General features: G+C 41.7%; 1 protein-coding gene across 1 annotated transcript in view; it reads left to right on the forward strand.

Annotated features, from left to right (window-relative positions):
• LOC110504037 (G protein-activated inward rectifier potassium channel 4) overlaps window positions 1-14,371 on the forward strand; it is a 35,473-nt gene extending 21,102 nt beyond the window's left edge. The window contains exon 4 of the mRNA XM_036961824.2: window positions 12,454-14,371. Within this exon, the coding sequence (XP_036817719.2) occupies window positions 12,454-12,812 (359 nt within the window). The 3' untranslated portion in view covers window positions 12,813-14,371. The remainder of the gene's footprint in view (window positions 1-12,453) is intronic.
• The last annotated feature ends 8,403 nt before the right edge of the window (window positions 14,372-22,774 follow it).

The raw sequence follows: 22,774 nt of genomic DNA on the forward strand, positions 1-22,774 counted from the left end.
CTCTGGAAAGTTACCAAAAACACAAAAACACAGTTTTATACAGATGTCTAAGGATAAGAAGATTTCACTTTTTTCTCTTGCAACATTTAAATTCAAGCTGTAAAATACCTATCCTATGCCTAATGAGGGGCAGATGCCGAAGTTGCGTCCCAGAGACTTTTTAATTAATTGCATTCACGAGATCCCCCAGCTAGCTTCCTGATAGCCTTGGAAATCCTTGTATGGAATATTGATTGAGGAAATCTGCTTATTTATCATAGTAGCAGAGGAACTTGTAGAGTCCTGGCTTCCTTATTTGCTTGTCCTAATATATTCCTGTGGTGTATTATTTCACTCATAAACACTGTACGTGCAAGCCTTACGCATCGTATACTGGCAGGTTATAATGCACTAATCTAAATACGATGCATTATACGGGTCACTTGCTTATTTTATTCAGTAGGGTCATGTTTTTTCTTCCTTGTGAAAGTTAATTTTTTTTTAAAGAAAGGAGAAACAGGGCACTCTTCGTGTAATTACAATGCCTTTATTTGCATGGCATGTTCAATGGAATAAGACTCCTGAACAGGTACTATTTGCAATGTGTCGTCCCCCCCAACCCCTCTTTTGCGTTGCTGCTACTCTGCTTATCATCTATGCATAGTTACTTTAACTAGACATTCATGTACATATTACCTCAATTAGCCCAACTAACCGGTTTCCCCACACATTGGCTACCAGGACTATTTGCAATGTGTCCCACCACCCCCCACCCGCCATCCCCCTCTTTTACGCTGGTACTTTCTGTTAATCATCTATGCATAGTCATTTTAACTATACCTACATGGACATATTACCTAAATTAGCCCAACTAACCGGTGCCCCCGCACATTGACTCTGTACCGGTATCACCTGTATATAGCCTCGCTTCTGTTATTTTCACTGTCATATTAAATTTTTTGAATTTCTTTACTTATCTGTTGTTTACCTAATACCTATATTTTTACTTAAAAATTGCACTGTTGGTTGGGGCTTGTAAGTAAGCGTTTCACTGTAAGGTCTACCTAAACCTGCTGTATTCGGCACACGTGACAAATAAACTATAATTTGATTTGAACAAATATTTTAAAACTCTGACATGTTTTGGCAGTATGGCCTTCGTCAGGGAGTACAAAGTTACAATGACACAATTATATTTTTGTACTACTTGATGGCTGAGCCCAAAGGCCTGCAGATGGCGATATTGTGTCGTTTCATCTTACCGTCCCCAAAGGAAATGAATGCAGCCTGCTATATATTCGTATCCCCATGGACCGGTTTGTATATAAAACATTCTCCATTCAGGCTGCAAAGGTGTCGATTTCCTCATTAACTCGATTTAATGGAGAGAAGTTGAAAAAAAGTTGGAAAATCGTTTTTTTAAGACATTTAACAGTATAATCTGTTTGTAACTCCACTCACTACTTGTGAGTATAGTCTGTTTGCTTGTGTTGTTGATCTTGGCTAGCTTAATGTTCCGATAGGTAGCTAGCTAGCTAGCACTCACTCATGTGGCTGCAAGCACCTTAATGAAAAGGGACATGAGGGAAGCTCTACAATATCGTGTTTTTAGAAGTAGAGAGAACTCTCGGGAGCAGGCAATGTTGAAAGTCATATTTAGACATATACTTTTCTTAAATATAGTTTTGAAATTGACAACATCAAGCAGACAACAAGAAAATTGTGTTTGAAAGGGGCAAGGATTTAGCTGTGAGACTATTTATGTAACCTAGGTAACCACATGTAACCACAAGAGGACAAGCACATTAGTGGCTAGTTTCTTCAACAGTGAATAGGTGACTCTGGGATGCTGGCCTTCTAGGCAGAGTTGGAAAGAAAAAGCCATTTCTCAGACTGGACAATAAAAATAAAAGATTAAGATGGGCAAAAGAACACAGAGGAACTCTGAGACTGGTGTTTTGCGGGTACTATTTAATGAAGCTGCCAGTTGAGGACTTGTGGGGAGTCTGTTTCTCAAACTAGACACTAATGTACTTTTCCTCTTGCTCAGTTGTGCACTGGGGTCTCCCACTCCTCTTTCTATTCTGGTTAGAGCCAGTTTGTGCTGTTCTGTGAATAATGGGTCTCTGTACACCTGTGTAAATATTCCATTAAAAATCTGCCGTTTCCAGATACAATAGTCATTTACAACATTAACAATGTCATCACTGTATTTATGATCAATTTTATGTTATTTTAATGGACAAAATATGTGCTTTTCTTTCAAAAACAAGGGCATTTCTAAGTGACCCCAAACTTTTGAACGGTAGTGTACATATTAGCATTCTTATATACAGTAGAAATAGGATGGGAGCTGTGCTACAAGTTGTCTTCAAAAAATTTAAAAATAAACATGCTTTTTGCCTGAGTACCCTCTTGCGGCAGAGCATTTCACAATGGCATGGCTCTATAAATAACTGAGCAACTCATTAAATCTGGTTTTGGTTTGGGTACAGTGAAGAAACCCATTGTGGTATGTCTGTTTGAAGTGTATGCAGGTAGCCTAGTGGTTAAAAGGTTTGGGCCAGTAACTGAAAATTGTTGGTTTGAATCTCTGAGCAGACTAGGTGGAAAATGTGTCGATGTGCCCTTGAGCAAGACTCTTAACTATCACGCCCTGATCTGGTGTCGCCCATTATCCCGTGTACTTATACCTATGTTCTCTATTTGTCTGTTGCCAGTTCGTCTTGTTTGTCAAGCTTACCAGTGTGTGTCCTGTCAGCTCCTGTTTTTCCCAGACTCTCTTTTTCTCACCCTCCTGGTTTTTGATCCTTGCCTGTTCTGACCCTGAACCCGCCCGCCTGACCACTCTGCCTGCCCCTGACCCTGAGCCTGCCTGCTGTCCGGTACCTTAGCTCTGTTGCTGTAATAAACTCTGCTTGCCCGCCCCCCTCCCGGAATGCTTTAATCTTGGAGAGATCCATCTCATTATGCTGATGCCCGGGATGACTCTCACCTGGGCTACTGCTGTATGGGAATGTATGTGTTAGTCTGGAGGAATTCTTGACAGAGGTGAAGAAGGTTTTTCACTCCCCGTTCTCCAGGAGAGAAGCTGCACAGAGGCTAATCCAGCTTTGGCAGGGCTCCTGCAGTGTGGCTGACTATGCTGTGGATTTGCGCACGTTAGCAGCGGAGAATGCTTGGAACCAGAAAGCACTGTTTGATATGTTCCTGCACTTCGTTTTGGAGGAGGTCAAGTACGAGTTTGCTGCTTGGGAGTTACCTATGGATCTCGATTCCCTCATCGCTTTGACCATCTGAATCGATGGGCGACTACGGGAACGACGGAGGGAGAGGAAATTCGATTTTGCACGCCCAGGGAACCCACCTTGCCTCCAAGTCAACCCGGAAGCTCCCGACTGTCTCATTGCCGAGAGGACCAAAGTCTTCCTGACCTGCCCTGAGGGTCACCGCTTCCTGAGCCTATGCCACTAGGCAGAGCTGGGCTGTCACCAGCGGAACGGCAATACAGGATTGACACAAAGAGTTGTCTGTATAGGGGGACTCTTGGTCATTTCGTATCCTCTTGTCCTCTAAAGAAGCCAGGCTCACCGGTAGGAGCAAGGACTCTGGTGGGCTAAATGGAGGACTTCCTGCTTCCCCTGCTCACACCCCTTTTCATGCCATTCTGCTGTGGGGAGACCAGTCCAAATCTCTCTGGGTTCTCATTGACTCTGGGGTAGACAATACTTTTTTGGACGCTACCCTGCGTCCGAGCTGAACATCCCCACTCAGCCCCTCACCATTCCCATGGATGTTAGAGCACTGGACGGGCGCTCTATAGGCCGAGTCACCCACAACACCACTCCCATCCACCTACGGATATCAGGGAACCACAGTGAGGCTATCCAGTTCCTGCTCATCAAGTCCCCTCTGATTCCCATGATATTGGGATTATCCTGGCTCCAATGACACAATCCCCTCATTAACTGGTCTACTGGTGCTATCATGTGCTGGAGCCCGTTCTGCCACGGCCATTGCCTGAAGTCTGCACAACCTGCCCGGGACGTCTTCCTGGTGGTTCGAAAGGTGCCCCAGACATCTCAGCCATTCCTGCGGAGCACCAGGACCTCTGGGAGATGTTCAGCAAGGCCCGGGCCACGTCGCTTCCGCCCCACTGATCCTATGACTGCAGGATTGACCTTCTATCTAGCACCATGCCTCCCCGGGGAAGTCTGTACTCTCTTTCGGGACCGGAGACCAAGGCTATGGATACCTACATTGGGGACTCCCTAGCTGATGGATTTATCCGTCCCTCTTCCTCTCCCGCCGGAGCAGGCTTCTTCTTCGTAGAGAAAATGGACAAGACCCTACCCCAATCTGAGCAAATGGGGGACAAGGGCCTTGGTCAGGGAGGTGACTAAGAACCTGATGGTCACTCTGACAGAGCTCTAGAGTCCTTCTGCGGAGATGGGAGCAAAGTACAGAGAAATCCTTGATGAATACCTGCTCCTGAGTGCTCAGGACCTCAGACTGGGATGAAGGTTCACATTCCAACAGGACAATGACACTAAGCACACAGCCAAGACAACGAAGGAGTGGCTTCGGGACAAGTCTATGAATGTCCTTAAGTGGCCCAGCTAGAGCCCGGACTTGAACCTGATCAAACATCTCGATCAAACATTTCTAGAGAGCTCTGAAAATAGCTGTGCATCCAACCTGACAGAGCTTGAGAGGATTTGCAGAGAAGAATGGGAGAAACTGTAGCATCATACCCAAGAAGACTCGAGGCTGTAATCGTTGCCAAAGGTGCTTCAACAAAGTACTGAGTAAAGGGTCTGAATACTTATGTAAATGTGATATTTCCGTTTATTTTTCTTTTTAATAGATTTGCAAACATTTCTAAAAAAAAACAGTCTTTGCTTCGTCATTATTGGGTATTGTGTGTAGATTGATGAGGGGGGAAAAACGATTTAATCAAATTTAGAATTTAGATAATGCTGTAACGTAATAACACGTGGAAAAAATCAAGGGGTCTGAATACTTTCTGAATGCTCTGTATCTCTCCCCATCTTGTAAATACAGTGTAAATGCAGTGACTACAAGAAATCCTAAGTAGCATAATTAGGAATATTTTCATCGGTGGACAGAGGATTTTCAGTTTACGTTTCATCTTCCCCTATTTTTAAAATACAGAAATCTCCAACCTTTAATTTGATCTGGCACGGCTTTTCATGCATCTGAACATTTCTGCTCTAGTTCTTTTAGGATTTTTATTTATTTCATTTTTCTTCCCATACCACAAGTAGTCAACCTTCACACTCACACCGTGCCTGATGCCTAGACTCAGGCAGTAAATCGCATCGCTTTCCTCTTGACCAGTAGGAGCATGCCACGATGGGCCCATGTCGTCATGACAATCACTGGTCGTTGAGTAATCCCTCCTCCACTATGTCATGATACTAAAGGGGTCTTACACAAGCAATCACAAGCGTTTCTCACAGGAATTAACAGAAGGACCTCTCCTGACCTGGGAATTGTGGCCTTCAACCATTTTGCATTAAATGTTGTTCATCTGCAGGAGAGGAAATCAATATGGTCGGCTCTTGCTAATGACATTGATTTTGTGGACTTTGTGTAAATTACAAAGTACTGCATCTGACGAATGGCCCAATTGATCAGTCATCTTGGTGTCGGCTATAAGCCAGAGAAAGCATAAGCCTACAACTCTCACTGTTGGATCGAAGCCCACAGTACCTGGACTGGGTAATGATAGCTCACTTTCATTTCGTTACTCAGAGTTAACAACCAGTGGATGTATTATAAGGTCAAAGACACCATTACAGTAACCCCCATGCTGCAGCAACTTTTGAATTTATGTCCACACTTGTCATTATAAATGTATGAGTTTGTTATTCTGCTCTATTATGGCTAGATAGCTTCTAGATGGGGTACATTCTCTGCTGTAGTGCTAAATTACTAGGCTTGTACTGTAGTTAATGTGCTGTTGACAAAATCGTAATGATTTTGATTAATAGTGGAATCATCTGGACGGTTCGTGGGATCCATTCCTATAGCCAAGCCGAGGGCATGCTAAACAGCCCCCAATGCAAAACACATATCCATCTCTTGAAGTACAGTAAACTGCCCTTTTCATGTACCATTTTTGCACCGTGGACATGTATAGCCCTGCAGCAAGCATCTGATTGCATAAGCATAATCTCAGTGACAAAAATAAAATCTGACATTTGCTTATATCACTGACAACCTACCACCCTGAAGATAAAAAAAACACTGAATCAGCCACTTATACCACTGACAAATGTAATTTCTTTCACCTTGAGCATTTCAGATAATTAGAAAACAAGATGATGATTTATCTTGTCAAATAATATTATATCCATGTCTTTGTCAATGCAACAGCAACAGATATAAAGGGAATACATCAAATGGTCTTGTAAGATACTCTGATTATCATTCTCTCAGCACATTATTAATATGTCAGTACACTGTTTATTAGAACCTGCTTCAAATACAGTATCACAAATCAACATCTTATGAGACCCTCTACCATTTACAATTCAAGCCTAGCTAAGCGAATACGCTTATTTTTTAATCCTCCTTGACAAACTGAGCAGAAAACACACATCGGCAGGTATTGCAATTTACAAGAGAAAACAGGGTGTTTTGTGTCCCCGTGCAGCCTGCATCGTGTTACCAGCCTTCATTCTCTGTGTGTGTGTGTGTGTGTGTGTGTGTGTGTGTGTGTGTGTGTGTGTGTGCGTCACTGTCGTACCGGACACCCCCGCAGCCCTGCACGGCAGGGGGGCCCACGAGCCTATCATCAACATCTATTATTATTATTTTGTTTTTTAAATCATTTTGATAGTAACCCTACAAGAAGTCATTCATAAAACTGTTTAATGTCCATATGTACTAGGAAGCTAAGTGTTTGTTTCTTGGGCTTCAGGAATGTGACTGGAAAAGTGCCTTGGGCCTTGAAAGTGATTTTTTTCATTTTCAGACTGAGAGCCTAATGCTTCTTAGGTAGTTCTTTATGATGTTTTGTTTAGAAAACAATCTCCCTGTAGAAGTTACAGGGATGGTGAAAACAGCAGGATTGCAGTAGCACCATCAGGGAAACTGGGTAGAAGGGAGTTGTGCTTCAAATACGGTAGTTTTGCAAGATCTTTAATTGAGCATCTCATTCTCTTTAATTGCTGGCCTCAACACGTTATGGAATGAGATAAACTGTATAGGAAGCTCTGGGGACAGGTCGTCTGAACACGGGACAGCCAATAAATTAACAGATGCAAGGAGGTTATCATACTTGGCGGACAACAGTTCTTGAGGGCTTGATTTCATTCATACTGGTGAATCGGTGTTTGAATTGTGTGGTTGCAAATATCAATAGTCCCTTATCTCTGGTATTTCTTGGGATGCATTATTCAACACTAAGTTAAAATTGTGTGTAGTGCAATGGACATAGGCCCATAATGTCTCAGGAAAGACTCTCTGGGTTGGCAATACTCAGTATAGAAAACAGTCTTGCTCACAACCTGGACCTTTAACCAGCGGTGAAAACATTTGCACACAAAAAAGCAAGTTGGATTGAATTTAATGTAATTTAAATTACCTTGATTATTGCAGCCCATTTGTGTAGGCTATTAGCCAGACAAAACCCGCTAAATTCAACAATAAATAGTGGTCGAAAATATCATCAAGCCGACTACTTTTTTCCACAGTTAGGCTATTTGATATGTAATTTTTATAAAACGTTTATAAATAGCAGCTAAATAGCAGCTAAATATGGTATATAAAGTAGCTATAGATAGGACACATTATAATGAAACAATCCCAAGCAATGTTTTGAGGGTGGACTGACTATATTATTTGGTCCAGAGAAACTGTGTTACCCAGTGCTGTGTGTGCATGTGTGCCCGCGTACGAGCGTTCCATTGTGTCAGCTGAACTCACTGCAGCACACACACAGCTCTTTAGATAAAAATAGCCAGAGGAACCCTGGCCTTGAGGTGATGGCCAGTGTTTTTAAGGGGACAGAAACACATTCCAGTGTTCTATTGACTCCCAGGCTTAAGAGGGATCCAGGTCCAGTATGTGGGTGAATGGGCTCTGTTGTGCTGCTGCTGGATGCTAAATGAATGCTGCAGAGAGGTGACATCTCTCTCCCACACATGCCTCTTCAAGCTTGATGGCCCTGAGAAGTGACTGTGGATGGGGATGGAGAGGAGGGGTGGGAGGGGTGTGTAGAGACCCCCGTGGCATAGTGTTATAAAAGTCCATGGATTGTTCCAATCCCAACTCTGAGAAGAGCTGTTGAAAAACGGTGGTGAACAACATGCACTGGTTTACTTCAAAGTCATTTTTTGAAATGTGGAATATACAGTATTTTTGTGTTTAATCACAAATAAGAATGCCCTGCTGATAATGATGTAGCTAGTGGAGCTGCTACGCCCAAAGACCCTAGTCATCAAAGAGCTTCCTGTTGTGTTTATTGTTGCCTACATGCACTGCTGTTGTTTTTAATGTTCTCAGAAGAGTTGGGGGATGAAACAATTTCCCCTTATTTATAGACCAAATATGCCTGTTTTATTCCTTTATCCAACATCTTTGTTGTTGTGTAAATGTTGAAATCTATATAAAGATGTCCTTGGGTATGCATTGCTTTAAAAGAGAGAAGAAACTTAGTCCTAGGGATATGAAAGGGAGGGAGGGTGGGGAGAGAGATAAAATACAGTTTTGTCTGTTTACTGAACATTCTTCCCCAATATCTCTCCTTCTGTGCGATTTCAAAGAAGAGCACGTCAAACTTAAAAAATAATTACTAACAGATTCATGAATATGTCAAATATATTATATTGTTGTTGTATTATGTAACAAAATGTAACATTTGCATGAAATAATCACATATAGTTTACTCGTGTAGTCCAGACACATTTGTATAATGCACACTCAGCCCACATATAATTCACATGTTAACCTAGATTTTGAAATTGTATGGAAAAACATCCATTGTACATTATAAGGTGGGTTTAATGCTTAATTTGAAACATGAACAAACACTGGTTTCAGAGTCAACCAACCAGGTTTCAGAGCATTTTGTTTTATTCTGTACGTAATTTGTGGATGTCCACCACACATTTCATATATGTCACGAGTTATAATCCATATTATACAGCATGTTATAAATTTACTGAACGTACAATATGTAACAATTTTTTAAAATGTATAGACATAGTATATAGTATGTGCATAGTCACTTTACACCTACCTACATACAGTGGGGAGAACAAGTATTTGATACACTGCCGATTTTGCAGGTTTTCCTACTTACAAAGCATGTAGAGGTCTGTAATTTTTATCATAGGTACACTTCAACTGTGAGAGACGGAATCTAAAACAAAATCCAGAAAATCCCATTGTATGATTTTTAAGTAATTAATTAGCATTTTATTGCATGACATATGTATTTGATCACCTACCAACCAGTAAGAATTCCGGCTCTCACAAACCTGTTCGTTTTTCTTTAAGAATTCCTCCTGTATTAACTGCACCTGTTTGAACTCGTTACCTGTATAAAAGACACCTGTCCACACACTCAATCAAACAGACTCCAACCTCTCCACAATGGCCAAGACCAGAGTGCTGTGTAAGGACATCAGGGACAGTTAGCCTAGTGGTTAGAGCATTGGACTAGTAATCAAAAGGTTGCAAGAATAAATCCCCGAGCTGACAAGGTAAAAATCGGTCATTCTGCCGCTGAACAAGGCAGTTAACCCACTGTTCCTAGACCGTCATTGCAAATAAGAATTTGTTCATAACTGACTTGCCTAGTTAAATAAAATATAAACATTTGAGTCAATTGGAGGTGTGCCTGTGGATGTACTTTGCTTGACATCAAGGGAAAATCAAAAGAAATCAGCCAAGACCTCAGAAAAAAAATTGTAGACTTCCACAAGTCTGGTTCATCCTTGGGAGCAATTTCCAAATGCCTGAAGGTACCACGTTCATCTGTACAAACAATAGTACGCAACTATAAACACCATGGGACCACGCAACCGTCATACCGCTCAGGAAGGAGACGCGTTCTGTCTCCTAGAGATGAACGTACTTTGGTGCGAAAAGTGCAAATCAATCCCAGAACAACAGCAAAGGACCTTGTGAAGATGCTGGAGGAAACAGGTACAAAAGTATCTATATCCACAGGTAAATGAGTCCTATATCGACATAACCTGAAAGGCCGCTCAGGCAGGAAGAAGCCGATGCTCCAAAACCGCCATAAAAAGCCAGACTACGGTTGGCAACTACACACGGGGACAAAGATTGTACTTTTTGGAGAAATGTCCTCTTGTCTGATGAAACAAAAATAGAACTGTGTGGTCGCAAAATGGGTCTTCCAAATGGACAATGACCCCAAGCATACTTCCAAAGTTATGACAAAATGGCTTAAGCACAACAAAGTTAAGGTTGTGGGATCTTGTTTTTGTGTAGTGCCTCTGAGCACTGCATTTGCTTCACGTTTCATTACTCTTTATTGTTTTTGTGAGTTTCATTGAATAAACATGTGGAACTCCACGCACGCTGCGCCTTGGTCCGTTAATTCTACAAACGCTCGTGACACATTTCACATTCTTAAAATAAAGTGGTGATCCTAACTGACCTAAGACAGGGAATTTTTACTAGGGTTAAATGTCAGGAATTATGAAAAAATGTGTTTACATGTATTTGGCTAAGGTGCATGTAAACTTCCGACTTCAACTGTAGCCTCGTTATTGTTATTTTATTGTACAACTCTTTACTTTAGTTTATTTAGTAAAACTGTTATTAATACTATTTCTTGAACTGCATTGTTGGTTAAGGGTAAGTAAGTATTTCCTGTTGTATTCGGTGCATGTGACATAACCTTTGATTTGATTTGATGGTTCAAATTTGCTAAATGGAATGTATGATATGTTACGAATTCTAGCTAGGTGGCTAACGCTAGCAACCTTTGTTTTTGCCTTAAGTAATCATCTGTCTTATGCAACCATACCAAACATAGCATATCATACTAATTTGAGTGTCCCAGCTGTACCTTTACGATGTTACTTCTTGTCTATAAGACCAGGCTGAGTCAACAGGACCATATCGCATCTTTCTAACCTTCCCATAGAATAGACAGTGTTTGTCTTCTTCTTCCCACTCAGAGTAATGGATTTACTATGCCCTGATGTAATCACAGCAGGAGTGTAGCAGGCTCCTCAAGATGTTGTTATTTAGTACTAGATCACAGCAGATAGGTGGGTCTTTGTTTTCCCCAACAGACCAAGAGATGTTTATTCAGTGATTCACCAAGAAAAAATTATCCTATGCCAGTTCCCTAAAGAAGCAGTTGGCTTCTCAGATCAATTGATTGTCTATCAAGGGCGCTGTGTGCTGTCAATTACCATGAGGACCCTCCAGTGTTCACCCCTACCAAAAAAAAGAGCAGCTGATTGAGTGGAACTGATAAAAATGGCTTTAAAGTTGTTTTATTGTCCAACCAAATTAGTTGTAGGCAGATCACTGGATATGTGGTTATTTGTTGTCTTATTTTTTATTCATATTGACCCTGACCTCTGACATGACCTTTGACCTTGGTACACCCACTGGAATACATTTCAATTACATTTTGTTTTTACACCAACTTATGTTCATATATTTATTTGTATATGTCTGTCAGTTTCATATAGTTTGATACTCGTATCAGCAAAGAACAATCAATAGTGCCAAGGTAAACCATAGACACTGCAGCGCAAAGCTCGGTGAAACCAAGGTAAAAGGCAGTAACTGACGTAAGTGATGACCCCCCCCCCCCCCCCCCCTCCCCCCATTTTCTCCATAACACAACACAATGGAGGCAGGATATTTGTCCACATGATAAAGCATGGTTTAAATGTATAAAAATGTTTTTGGACCAAATGTGCAGTTACTGCCCATTTGCTTGGTAGGGCAGTACATGCTACATACTCAATTTGGATAGATACTGCATTCCCCATCAATTAAGTTGGACACTACAGCAGGCTGTATGGTTAGTGAGATCTAACAATGCTTTGTAGAGCACACTTTGGATTCCTATCAGGTTATGAGACAGATTCTCCAGAGGTATGGACATTAGCATAGACACACAGAGAATCCCAGGTGGAACATATCTTCTTGGACCTCTCAGTCCTGATGCTCCTCATATCTTATTCTCACTGATCCTCCCTGTTTGTTGATCCTGAGACCTCAGACCATTATTGACTCTGGAGTTGAGTGTTGTTTGTGAATAATTTACTATTCCTCTTCCTCCCTCCATCTGGCTCTCCCTTTCTGTGTGTGTGTGTGTGTGTGTGTGTGTGTGTGTGTGTGTGTGTGTGTGTGTGTGTGCGTGTGTGTGTTTGTGTGTGTGTGTGTGTATTTCTGTGTGTGCGTTTGTGTGTGTGCACATGTGATTGCGTCTGTGTGTGTTAACAGGGATGACCTGCCAGGCCCGGAGCTCTTATCTGGACAAAGAGGTGTTGTGGGGCTGGCGTTTCACCCCGGTCCTGTCTCTGGAGAAGGGCTTCTACGAGGTGGACTACAACAGCTTCCACGACATCTACGAGACCAACACTCCGTCATGCAGTGCTAAAGAGCTAGCTGCTACGCTACGAGAGGGCCAGCTGCTCCCCACGCTCTCTTCGCTGACGCCCGAGCCCCCCAAACCCTACACCCTGGAACCCCTGTCCACCCACAACCCACTCACCAAAGAGGTGGACAAGGGGGAGGAGGGGGAGAGGGGAGAGATCAACGGCTCGGCTGCAGCTCTGGAAGACCAGCCCGGACTGGACTGACTACTTCAGATAAGCCAAACCAGAGACAAAGTTACTAAAGACTATGCCTCATTTAGTCAATGGCCAGCTTGTTCCATTGCATTGCTTGGAGATAAAAGACCCCCCCCCCCCCCCTCCCCATGCAATAATTCTCTAGAGTGTCAATCTGTAGTATATATTTGTTTTGCAGACACAAATACACACAAACAAGCACACACATACACAATTATACAAACACATAATACACATAATATGCTCCAGATTGGTCGTATTGTCTTTTTATATTTGCGGCGACCACATATTTCCATTACAGTAGTAATAGCTCAAGTGATATACTGTATAACCTGAAGTGGAACAGGTAGCCATGACGAACGAATATCACAGCTTACAAATGATCCAATATCCTAAATTTAGAGATTGTTGATTCCGCTTCCGACAGAATATGTGCGGACCAGATCATTATCTTCAATCCCGTCACGCTTTGTTATTACAGTAGTCCACTATGGAATCTCTTAACTGAAGGCAATATGTACGCAGCCGCGCTTTAGCCCTCCTTCGTACCTGTAGGCAGGAAGTAGAGCTCAGCTCAGTTCAGCTCGCCGCCATAGATCAAGCGCTGTCTCTTTGTCCAATCACCCTCGTATTTTGTCCAATCTCCCGTGCGGTTCCACTGTCATGCTTAATCGCATTACGTGTGACAAATATACTAGAGCAAAACACAGAACCCAGAGAGTCCCTCAGTATTGGACCCAGAGGAACGGGCAGTACCTCATTTTGATATTCATGATACATAAGCACAAGCCCTGTGACCCTGATATGCCCCCCTTCCCTCCATCCCTGTCCCCCCTCCTGCCCCTGACTGGTGCATATTTTAGTGCATGGTGTTGAGTATAGGCTACTGATGATACAAGCAGGTTTATAATGATATGTACGCTCATAAGTATTTCTTCCCTGCACTGTGACATAAGCTTTTTGTGCTATTCGTCTTATTTCACCTTTGGTTAGTTCTGTTTAAATCAAATCTAAATAAAATGCAATTGTATTGGTCGCGTACACAGATTTTGCAGATGTCCAGATTCAGTTTTATTCTACCCATAGTCCTGGTCTGGACTCAGCTAGCTACTGTTGTCTCTGCTTGAGAGAGTGTATGACTCTGTCGCTTGTCCTGTGTGTCACATTTTCTACACTTTTCTTTTGAGGATGTGTATGACAGAGCTTGCATGATAATGAACTGTCCCCTCGACATAGCAAGTTTAATACACTGCTAATAATACAGGGTATTTTCTAGGCATGCAAACTACAATGAACAATTTCTACAGATATTGTAAACCAATATATTGATGATAGCTAAGATGACAAATCTCTTAAATTGAACCCTTCTCCCCCTTCTATAACATTTATTTGCATTTCTCCAAACACTTGTCCCAACAATGTATTTTATTTCACTGTGACATTGTAGCATCATATTTATGCCATTTGCATAAAGATCCTTTATCATTAGAGAAAATAACTTCTCCCATAGGTGGAATGTCATCTGTTTTATGTGTGTTCTCATTGGAATAAACCTAATATGGCCAAAAGCACAGTACAGTATGTTACTGTTAGAGAACCGTGTGCGTGTGTGTGCACGTTTATGTGGGTGTCTGTGTCTGACTGTCTGTGTGTGTGTGTGTGTGTGTGTGTTTGTTAGTTTGTTAATTGATTTAGTCCTCTGTAAGTATGTGTGGTTAGGAGTTATTTTCCTGACAGAGAGAGCTAGTGGAAGTGAGAGTATACAGCACAAGCTGCTGCGTGAGCAAGTCCTGATTTCACCCAAGGCTCTGTAAAATAGTTGAGATTTTTACACATGCTACCTGACAACTGGATTAGAGGTGCATCGAATCATGAGAAACAGACTTAAGCAACCATTTGTAATTGGTGTGGAACAATCTCATCTTGCACAGAAGCTCTGGGCACAAACACACTACTAAGCACAGGCAGCTGGTAGAGAATAATGATACAGTACAAACAAGAAATAGAAATCCAAGGCAATGTATGAATTTAGTACCGTCTGTACTGTAAATACAGCATGCATTGAACCACCATTTTTTGTATGACTGCCAAGAACTATGTGGGTGATACTGTTCTTCTGTCATCATTATTGACCAAAAACATAATGTCATAGGGTACCAGGGAAAGGAGCCAAATCCTGGCTATATTATTCCCAGCTTATTCACTGTTGCCTTTCTAAATGATTTCCGATTGAGTAAGAATCCCTGGTAACAGAAATAGCTATACTCACCACCCAGCAGTGTAACACCGTCTCTGAGTCAGCTTCTTCAGTGTATTGGGAGATTGTTTTCCCCTGCCAAGCGATTATGAAGATATCACAGCTATTAACAGTGAACAGACCCATCACAAAAGTCACTGACATAATCAAATTTCTGCTTAATCAAATTTCTGCTTGGGTTAAAAGCAAACACTAGGCCAATCAGATCAAGCAACCAGGAATAGTAAACACCCGCATAGAGGATCTTTTGGCACGTTGGAGCTGTCAAATCGGTGAGCAGCTGCTGTTGCAATCATTGTCATGAAGCAACATCCGCCCCACTGGTGTTAGATGTTCAGAACAAGAAAGTGTAGGAAATAATTACACAAAAATAATAATGCGGATATCTATCATCCTAATCGAGGTGTAGATTGTATCTCATATTCCAGTGTTCCAGTGTTCGAACTTGTAAACAAGGTTGCATGGTTTAATCTTGGGTCCCATAGAAATGCCTGACAGTTCATTGCCAAGGCTATTCATGGACTGGGCTTTTTAATAATTCAGAACCTCGAATTTCAAATATCTGCTGGCCTCTAATATGACTTTGAATAACCTGAAATGATGACAAAACAAAGGTTTCATGAAATTATTCATTACTGTTTTCATGAAACTGTGTGCGTGTGTTTGCATGTGTCTGTGTGTGTATATTTTTTCCTACATTATCAGGAACAAAAGTCCTGACCAGTCACCTAATGTCTTGACAAGGTTAGAAAACAAGAACATTTTTGAAAAGTCAGGACTTTTTTAAGGGTTAGGTTTTGGGTTTGGGGTTGAGGTTAGGGTATAGGTTAAGGGGGTTGGGGTTAAGGTTAGAGTTAGGGTTAGGGTTGGGGTTGGGTTTAGGCAAAATAGGATTTTGTATGAGGAATACATTTTTACTCCCCGAAAAGTCCTGAAAATTCATGAGCGACTGTGTGTGCGTGTTCGTGTGCGGACGTGTCCCCACAAGAATAGTAAACTAACACACATTTGACCAACTGGGGCCATTTTGTTGGTCCCAACAAGGTCAAATGGTATTTCTAGGAGGTTTAGGGTTAAGGTTAGAATTAGTGTTAGTGTTAGAATTAGGTTTAGAGTTAGGGTTAGTTTTACAGTTAGGGTTAGGAGCTACGTTTAGATTTAGGGTTATGGTTAAGGTTAGGTTTTTGGGTTAAGGTTAGTGTTAGGGTTAAGGGAAAATAGGATTTGGAATGGGACTGAATTGAGTGACCCCAAAGGTTAGCTATAGAAGACTGTGTGTGTGTGTGTGTGTGTGTGTGTGTGTGTGTGTGTGTGTGTGTGTGTGTGTGTGTGTGTGTGTGTGTGTGTGTGTGTGTGTGTGTGTGTGTGTGTGTGTGTGCTTGTGGACACACACTGTAAAAATAAGGCAAAAGTCTCTTGGACAGTATACCTGGACTAAGGGGCAAGACCGGCTCATTAAGAACATAAGTGCAGCATCCATTAACTAACATGGAACCAGAACAGAACATACTGTTTAAGCAAGAGAATTTAACTTAGGGAAAAGAAAGTAGGAGGAATTCACTTGGCATCTGTTCCAAAACAATGGAGTGGGCCGACGCTATCTCTGACCCCACTGAACAACACCCACGCACTACGGAACACACGCACACACTCCACTTTTAGAGATAGCCTGTATCTGCCAATGTATTCATTTCGAATTGGTAGACATATTGTCTTGTGTTATTTTTCTCTGATCTAAATATCTACAGTCATTTCCATAACCTCCTACAATGAGGCTTGTTATATTTAGACCATAACCAGAGAGAAGAGCATCACTAAGCTTGATATGCTTTAGGTAACTGTCTACTCATAGCAATCCGATCAGTCCCTTCCTCCAACCTCCCTCCCAGACCTGGCTGGTGTAAAGGCTGTGTAGATGTCATGTGAATGTGTTTGATCCTCCCAGACCTGGCTAGTGTAAAGGCTGTGTAGATGTCATGTGAATGTGTTTGATCCAACCTCCCTCCTAGACCTGGCTAGAGTAACGCTGTGTAGATGTCATGTGAATATGTATGATCCAACCTCCCCCATAACTGGCTAGTGTAAAGGATGTATAGATGTCATGTGAATGTGTTTGATCCAACCTCCCCCATAATTGGCTAGTGTTTGAGTTTGAGTTTATTTTTTTATTTTTACAGGGACAGTGCACATTCATCAACGTTTCAGTAAAAGTGCCGGTTTTAGCCAGCCGGCTAATTTTCAACCGCAGTCCCTGGGCAGGTTATTAAAAACAATTACAATATAGACAATAGCAGCATAGAACAAGCAAGACATAGCAACATAGGACAAGCAAGACATAGCATACAGACAGAGCAACATAGGACAAGCAAGACATAGCATACAGACAGAGCAACATAAAACAAAAAGCAGCAAGACAAAATTCATAAAAGCAACAAAGTGTTTCCACACCTCACAAGCTACAGACAACAGACAACATGGAAAGCGGCAACACACAGCTAGGGACCATGTTCACAAATCTGATTGACCTTTAGCCATGTCTTCAAGCATTTTGTGAAAGTGTGATATGTGGTGCAGTTATGTGTGTCTGATGGCAGTGTATTCCAGACATGGGAAGCTCTCACAGAGAATGCAGATTTACTAAAGGTGCTTTTCCTTAGGGGAACTATACAGTCACCTCTCATGGCAGACCTTGTGGATCTGCTGCCATATGTCTGGGTTTTCTGTTTAACAAAAATATTGAGTGGAGGGGGAGCCAGGCCATTAAGGATCTTGAATAGAAGACATGCGTTGGTGTATTGCACAAGATTTTCCCAACTCAAGAGCTCATGCTTTCTAAGAATGTGACAATGATGATGGCTATTGGGCTTCCTATCAAGCACTTTGAGAGCCTGTTTGTAGACAGACTGAATAGGTTTTAATGTTGTACAGCAAGCTTGGGCCCAACTAGTCAAGCAGTATGTTAAGTGGGGGAGTATCATAGATTTGAAGTACAGTTTTGCTACCTCTGTAGTCAAACAATTTCGTATAAATCGGAAATTAGCTAGGTTGAATTTGGTTATTTGAATTACCTTTTTCACATGCTTTTTAAAAGAGAGGTTGGAATCAAGTATGATGCCAAGGTACTTAAAATCGGATACCACCTGGAGCTTCTCCCCTGACACATAGAGAAAAGGTAAAGGCTGTGTAGATGTCATGTGAATGTGTTTGATCCAACCTCCCCCATAATTGGCTAGTGTAAAGGCTGTGTAGATGTCATGTGAATGTGTTTGATCCAACCTCCCCCATAACTGGTTGGCGTAAAGGCTGTGTAGATGTCATGTGAATGTGTTTGATCCAACCTCCCCCATAATTGGCTAGTGTAAAGGCTGTGTAGATGTCATGTGAATGTGTTTGATCCAACCTCCCCCATAACTGGTTGGCGTAAAGGCTGTGTAGATGTCATGTGAATGTGTTTGATCCAACCTCCCCCATAATTGGCTAGTGTAAAGGCTGTGTAGATGTCATGTGAATGTGTTTGATCCAACCTCCCCCATACCTGGCTGGTGTAAAGGCTGTGTAGATGTCATGTGAATGTGTTTGATCCAACCTCCCCCCATACCTGTCTGGCATAAAGGCTGTGTAGATGTCATGTGAATGTGTTTGATCCAACCTCCCCCATAATTGGCTGGCGTAAAGGCTGTGTAGATGTAATGTGAATGTGTTTGATTTACCTCTTTGAGCCCCTGGTTTCAATGTTCTCTTCCAAGTGTTGCAGTGCACCACCGGTGGATGTGATTATCGCTCCATCATACAGGCCTGTGACTTCACCCAGGGGCCACGAAGGCGAGAGAGAGCCTGGGTCTGGCTCTTTGATGTGTCAGGGCGATGGGCTTTGATGGGATGTCACAGCCCCCTTCTCCTAGCAGTGGGAGCCATCTCATACAGAGCTGTCGTGAGGCGCGGGTCACCTGCTGTGCTACATGACCGTACATCCCCAGGAACATGATCATATATGGAACTACAAGCTCTACAGTCAACCCACAGGTAGGGATATCATCCACTGGGGTAAAAGGCAATGTGAGATGATATTTTTCATGTGAGAGGGACTTCTTTATCTGTTTCTGTGGGGATTGAATCCTCATGGCAGGGTTGAAATCTTCTTGGGGCTGGTGGTATTTCATTTTCTGACTCAGACTTGAGAATTAGATACCTTTTTGCAGAGGGAGGACATTGTATATAAACAGCAAACTTGTCTTGGGCTCTGTGGCTTTTTCAGCACTTCTCTGAGCATGAGCTCAAACTCTGAAAGACAGATCATGAGCTTATTTAGATTAACCTTGAGCCTGGAACATTATTGATGTGGTGGGGAGGTACAGTAGCTAGGCATTATTAACTACACTAGAAAATATGTGAGGTGCTTATGGGTAGTGAAATGCAGGGGTGCAACTTTGGTTTTAGAAGTGGGGGAGGGACATGTTTTTTCTTTTTTATTATCCAGTTGAGAAAGCACTCCAAACAGCCTACCCGACCGCTCGGAGGTGTCCGCATGGTCCTGAAGCACACCATTGCCCTGTTTTGCATCACATTCCAATGATAAAACTGGGGGGGGGGGGGGGGGGGGGTGCAATTTCAGAATGTGGGGGGGACATGTCCTCCCCGTTTCCAGTAAAAATTGTGCCCCTGATGAAATGCGTCCTTTTCTGCTTGGAACGCAAATAGTTACATTTTGAATCAAAATGTATGTAGTTTATGTCTGCAGAGTTTGAGTGATGCTTTCGCTGACAGACGGCAATTTTTGTTTGTTAGACAGGAAAGAATAAAGGACCGTCTGCTAGTACCTTCTGTCTCTGAGCTTTTCAGTCCCATAACATGTAGTTAAGGAAAAGGGCATCCAGATGGTTATTGGAGAAAAGACTACATCTCCCTAATGATTTGGACATCTTTAGTGAAGGAACATTCAAATGAGGATGAAGCAAAACATGTTAAACATGTCCTTATGAACTTGAAGTCGAAGGATTATAACGATGGTAAATAAAACAGGAGCTGCTGCCTTCTTTCCAGTTTGATTTGTGTACATATAGAATATATAGAATTATGTTGAATATACTAATAAACTACATTCATCAATCTGACTCTATTATTTTGTGAATAAATGCAACAGGCCTTGTGCGTCTCTCGAGGATCTAGTCAAGGTAGCAATCCTCTCATCACCTCATCACCTCTCAGTATGACTATAATGAACATGTGTCACCGTTTTGCAATTATTGAGAGGCTAGATACAAATAGCTAATCCTGGCGACCAATGTTCTGACATTAATTTACTCAGTCAAGTAGACCAGGAATATCAAAGTGAAACCCAAGCCTACTGTACTATGTGTAGTATAAACAATATGTACCAATAGACTTACTCAATTCTGAGCATATAGTCAATGAAATTATTATTCTGAACATGGAGGAATGCATTTACTCAATTTAACTTATGGAATTTATTAGTCATGAAATAATTAACACTCAAACAATGACAGTGTACATGAAATACATGATACATTACAGAATACACAGAGTAAATGACTATCAACTAAATAAGACTTGATGTGGTTACACGTGTTTTCAGTTTAATCTCTAAAACAGAAAACGATGTGAGTCTGATACACACAGGAGCTTGGAAGCATGTTCTCCAAGTATGAGCGAATTCACTGCCCATTTAACCAAATTCAAGTAGAAACTCACGCTAAACCAGAAGGAACATTTCTTTGCACTTTGCTAATTTAAACAACAGGCAGAAACAACACACTCAGATTCTAATCGAATCAACTCAATTAAAATGATAGGAGTCCACTCCTGTGCCGATACCTCTTTTGAACTGTCCACCGTCTGACGAACAGAATAACACAGTTTCCCTGTAAGATGCAAATATACAGCCATCCATTCAAACAATTTATTGAGTCTTCATGCTGTGCTCCCACACCAGCCAGTTGCTAGTCGCGAGTATCACCTTCTCTCATTTTGCCACTACACATTTGGAATGATGTATGGGATAGGACCCTCTTCTTTTTGTCATAGGAGGCCTCTTGTGATTCAAGAGGGAGTGTTCTGTTCAAAGTGAGAAAAACCTACATCAATGGTGCTGGTAAATCAATAGGCCCAAGCAATGGCTCCAAGTAGAGGCCTCAGTTAGTTGTGTCTTGAAGCTCTATCATCAAAAGATACTTTGTGGTAACAAAGTTCTGAGCTTCTGCAGGGCTTGATTCTGCGCCGAAACAGTTTTCTATACCAATATTAAAACTCTACAATCAGTTGGGATGCAAATTTCTTGTTCATCGGAATCTGATAAACAGACTTCGAAAGGTAAGCTAATGGTTCTGGGTTACTTAAGATCTGATTCAGAAACATCAAAACACCCACCACAGTATACAGTAGGACTGAGTCAGTAGTTGTACCTGTAGTAAGGCCTCTACAGTAGGATAATGTCCACTGTGTCCAAAAATATTCTGATTAGCTATCTGCAAAGAACACTTGAATAACTTGTTGACAAAATACCAACTTGGCACAGACGTCAATTCAACGTCTATTCCACATTGGTTCAACGTAATTTCATTGAACGGATGTGGAAACGACATTGATTCAATCAGTGTGTGCCCAGTGGGTATGCCCTGAGGTACCATTTTCATGGCCAGTTTTAATTGTAAAATAATATGTACTGCCTACTTTGCAATTAGCTACTTATTGGTATTAAATAACTGCAGGGATCAAATGACATGTGACCATATGAGCCACACTTTTGTTGCTCTATTATTTGTTTACTAGTGTTCCCTTACTGTTCTTCTCCATGACTATGTGTTCCCCATTTCCACCTACACACTAAAACACAGTGTAAAACACAAGAGGTATACTGTCCTCACTCTCACTACTGTCGTGACGCATCTCTGGATGACTAAACAGTTTTTCCTCCTACTGACTTACACTCCACACTACTGCAGGAGTTTAACAGTATTCCCTTTTCTGCTCACCCATACAAAATGACACCTACCGTCTCTCATAAATAGAATATATTTCATTTAAATTACAACATTAAGCTTGATATATTCTGCATAAGGCAAAAACCACTCCATAATTGATTTTATTAAGCGGAATATCTTGTCTACTGTGCTGCTCTATTGGGGCACATATCCATACAGCTACAATGTCTCTTAACTTTTAGGGTTACGGGTATTCTGGACCGGTTCCCGGACTCTGCCAATTACAGGAATAAAATTGGCCCTTTATGTTCAGTGGAGTTTCATACCATTATTACATAGTTGCAGGATATCTCGAATTTGGGAAAATTTGATGGGTTAAGTCAGGCCAGGTTAAAGGCTATTGAAGTTAAAGTTAGTGTGACCAGAGTGGAAAAACTCTAGTGAAAGTTCAGTGATTACTCATCCGATCATCCGATTAAATCCTCAGTGAGTGAACCCTGGCAGACTCCTCTGGCTATAAACCTCTAGCTGTATGTTGCATTTGGATTATAAGGGAAGCGCCGGATGACAAGGAACACATTTATAACAACCGGAACCATCATTTTCCTTAGCCACTGAATTGACTGTATGCACGTACTGCATTGACTGCGTACGTATGTGTATTGCCTAGTCCCTTTACACAAATACTCTTGTATAGAGAAGCATGCTGCAAGGTCCCGCTGGATGTCATCCTTCAATCGTCAGCACTAGTATAGTGAATTGTACTTACACATACA

This window comes from Oncorhynchus mykiss, chromosome 24 (genome assembly GCF_057628025.1).
Source record: "Oncorhynchus mykiss isolate SJ-2025 chromosome 24, ASM5762802v1, whole genome shotgun sequence".
NCBI classification, from domain to species: domain Eukaryota; kingdom Metazoa; phylum Chordata; class Actinopteri; order Salmoniformes; family Salmonidae; genus Oncorhynchus; species Oncorhynchus mykiss.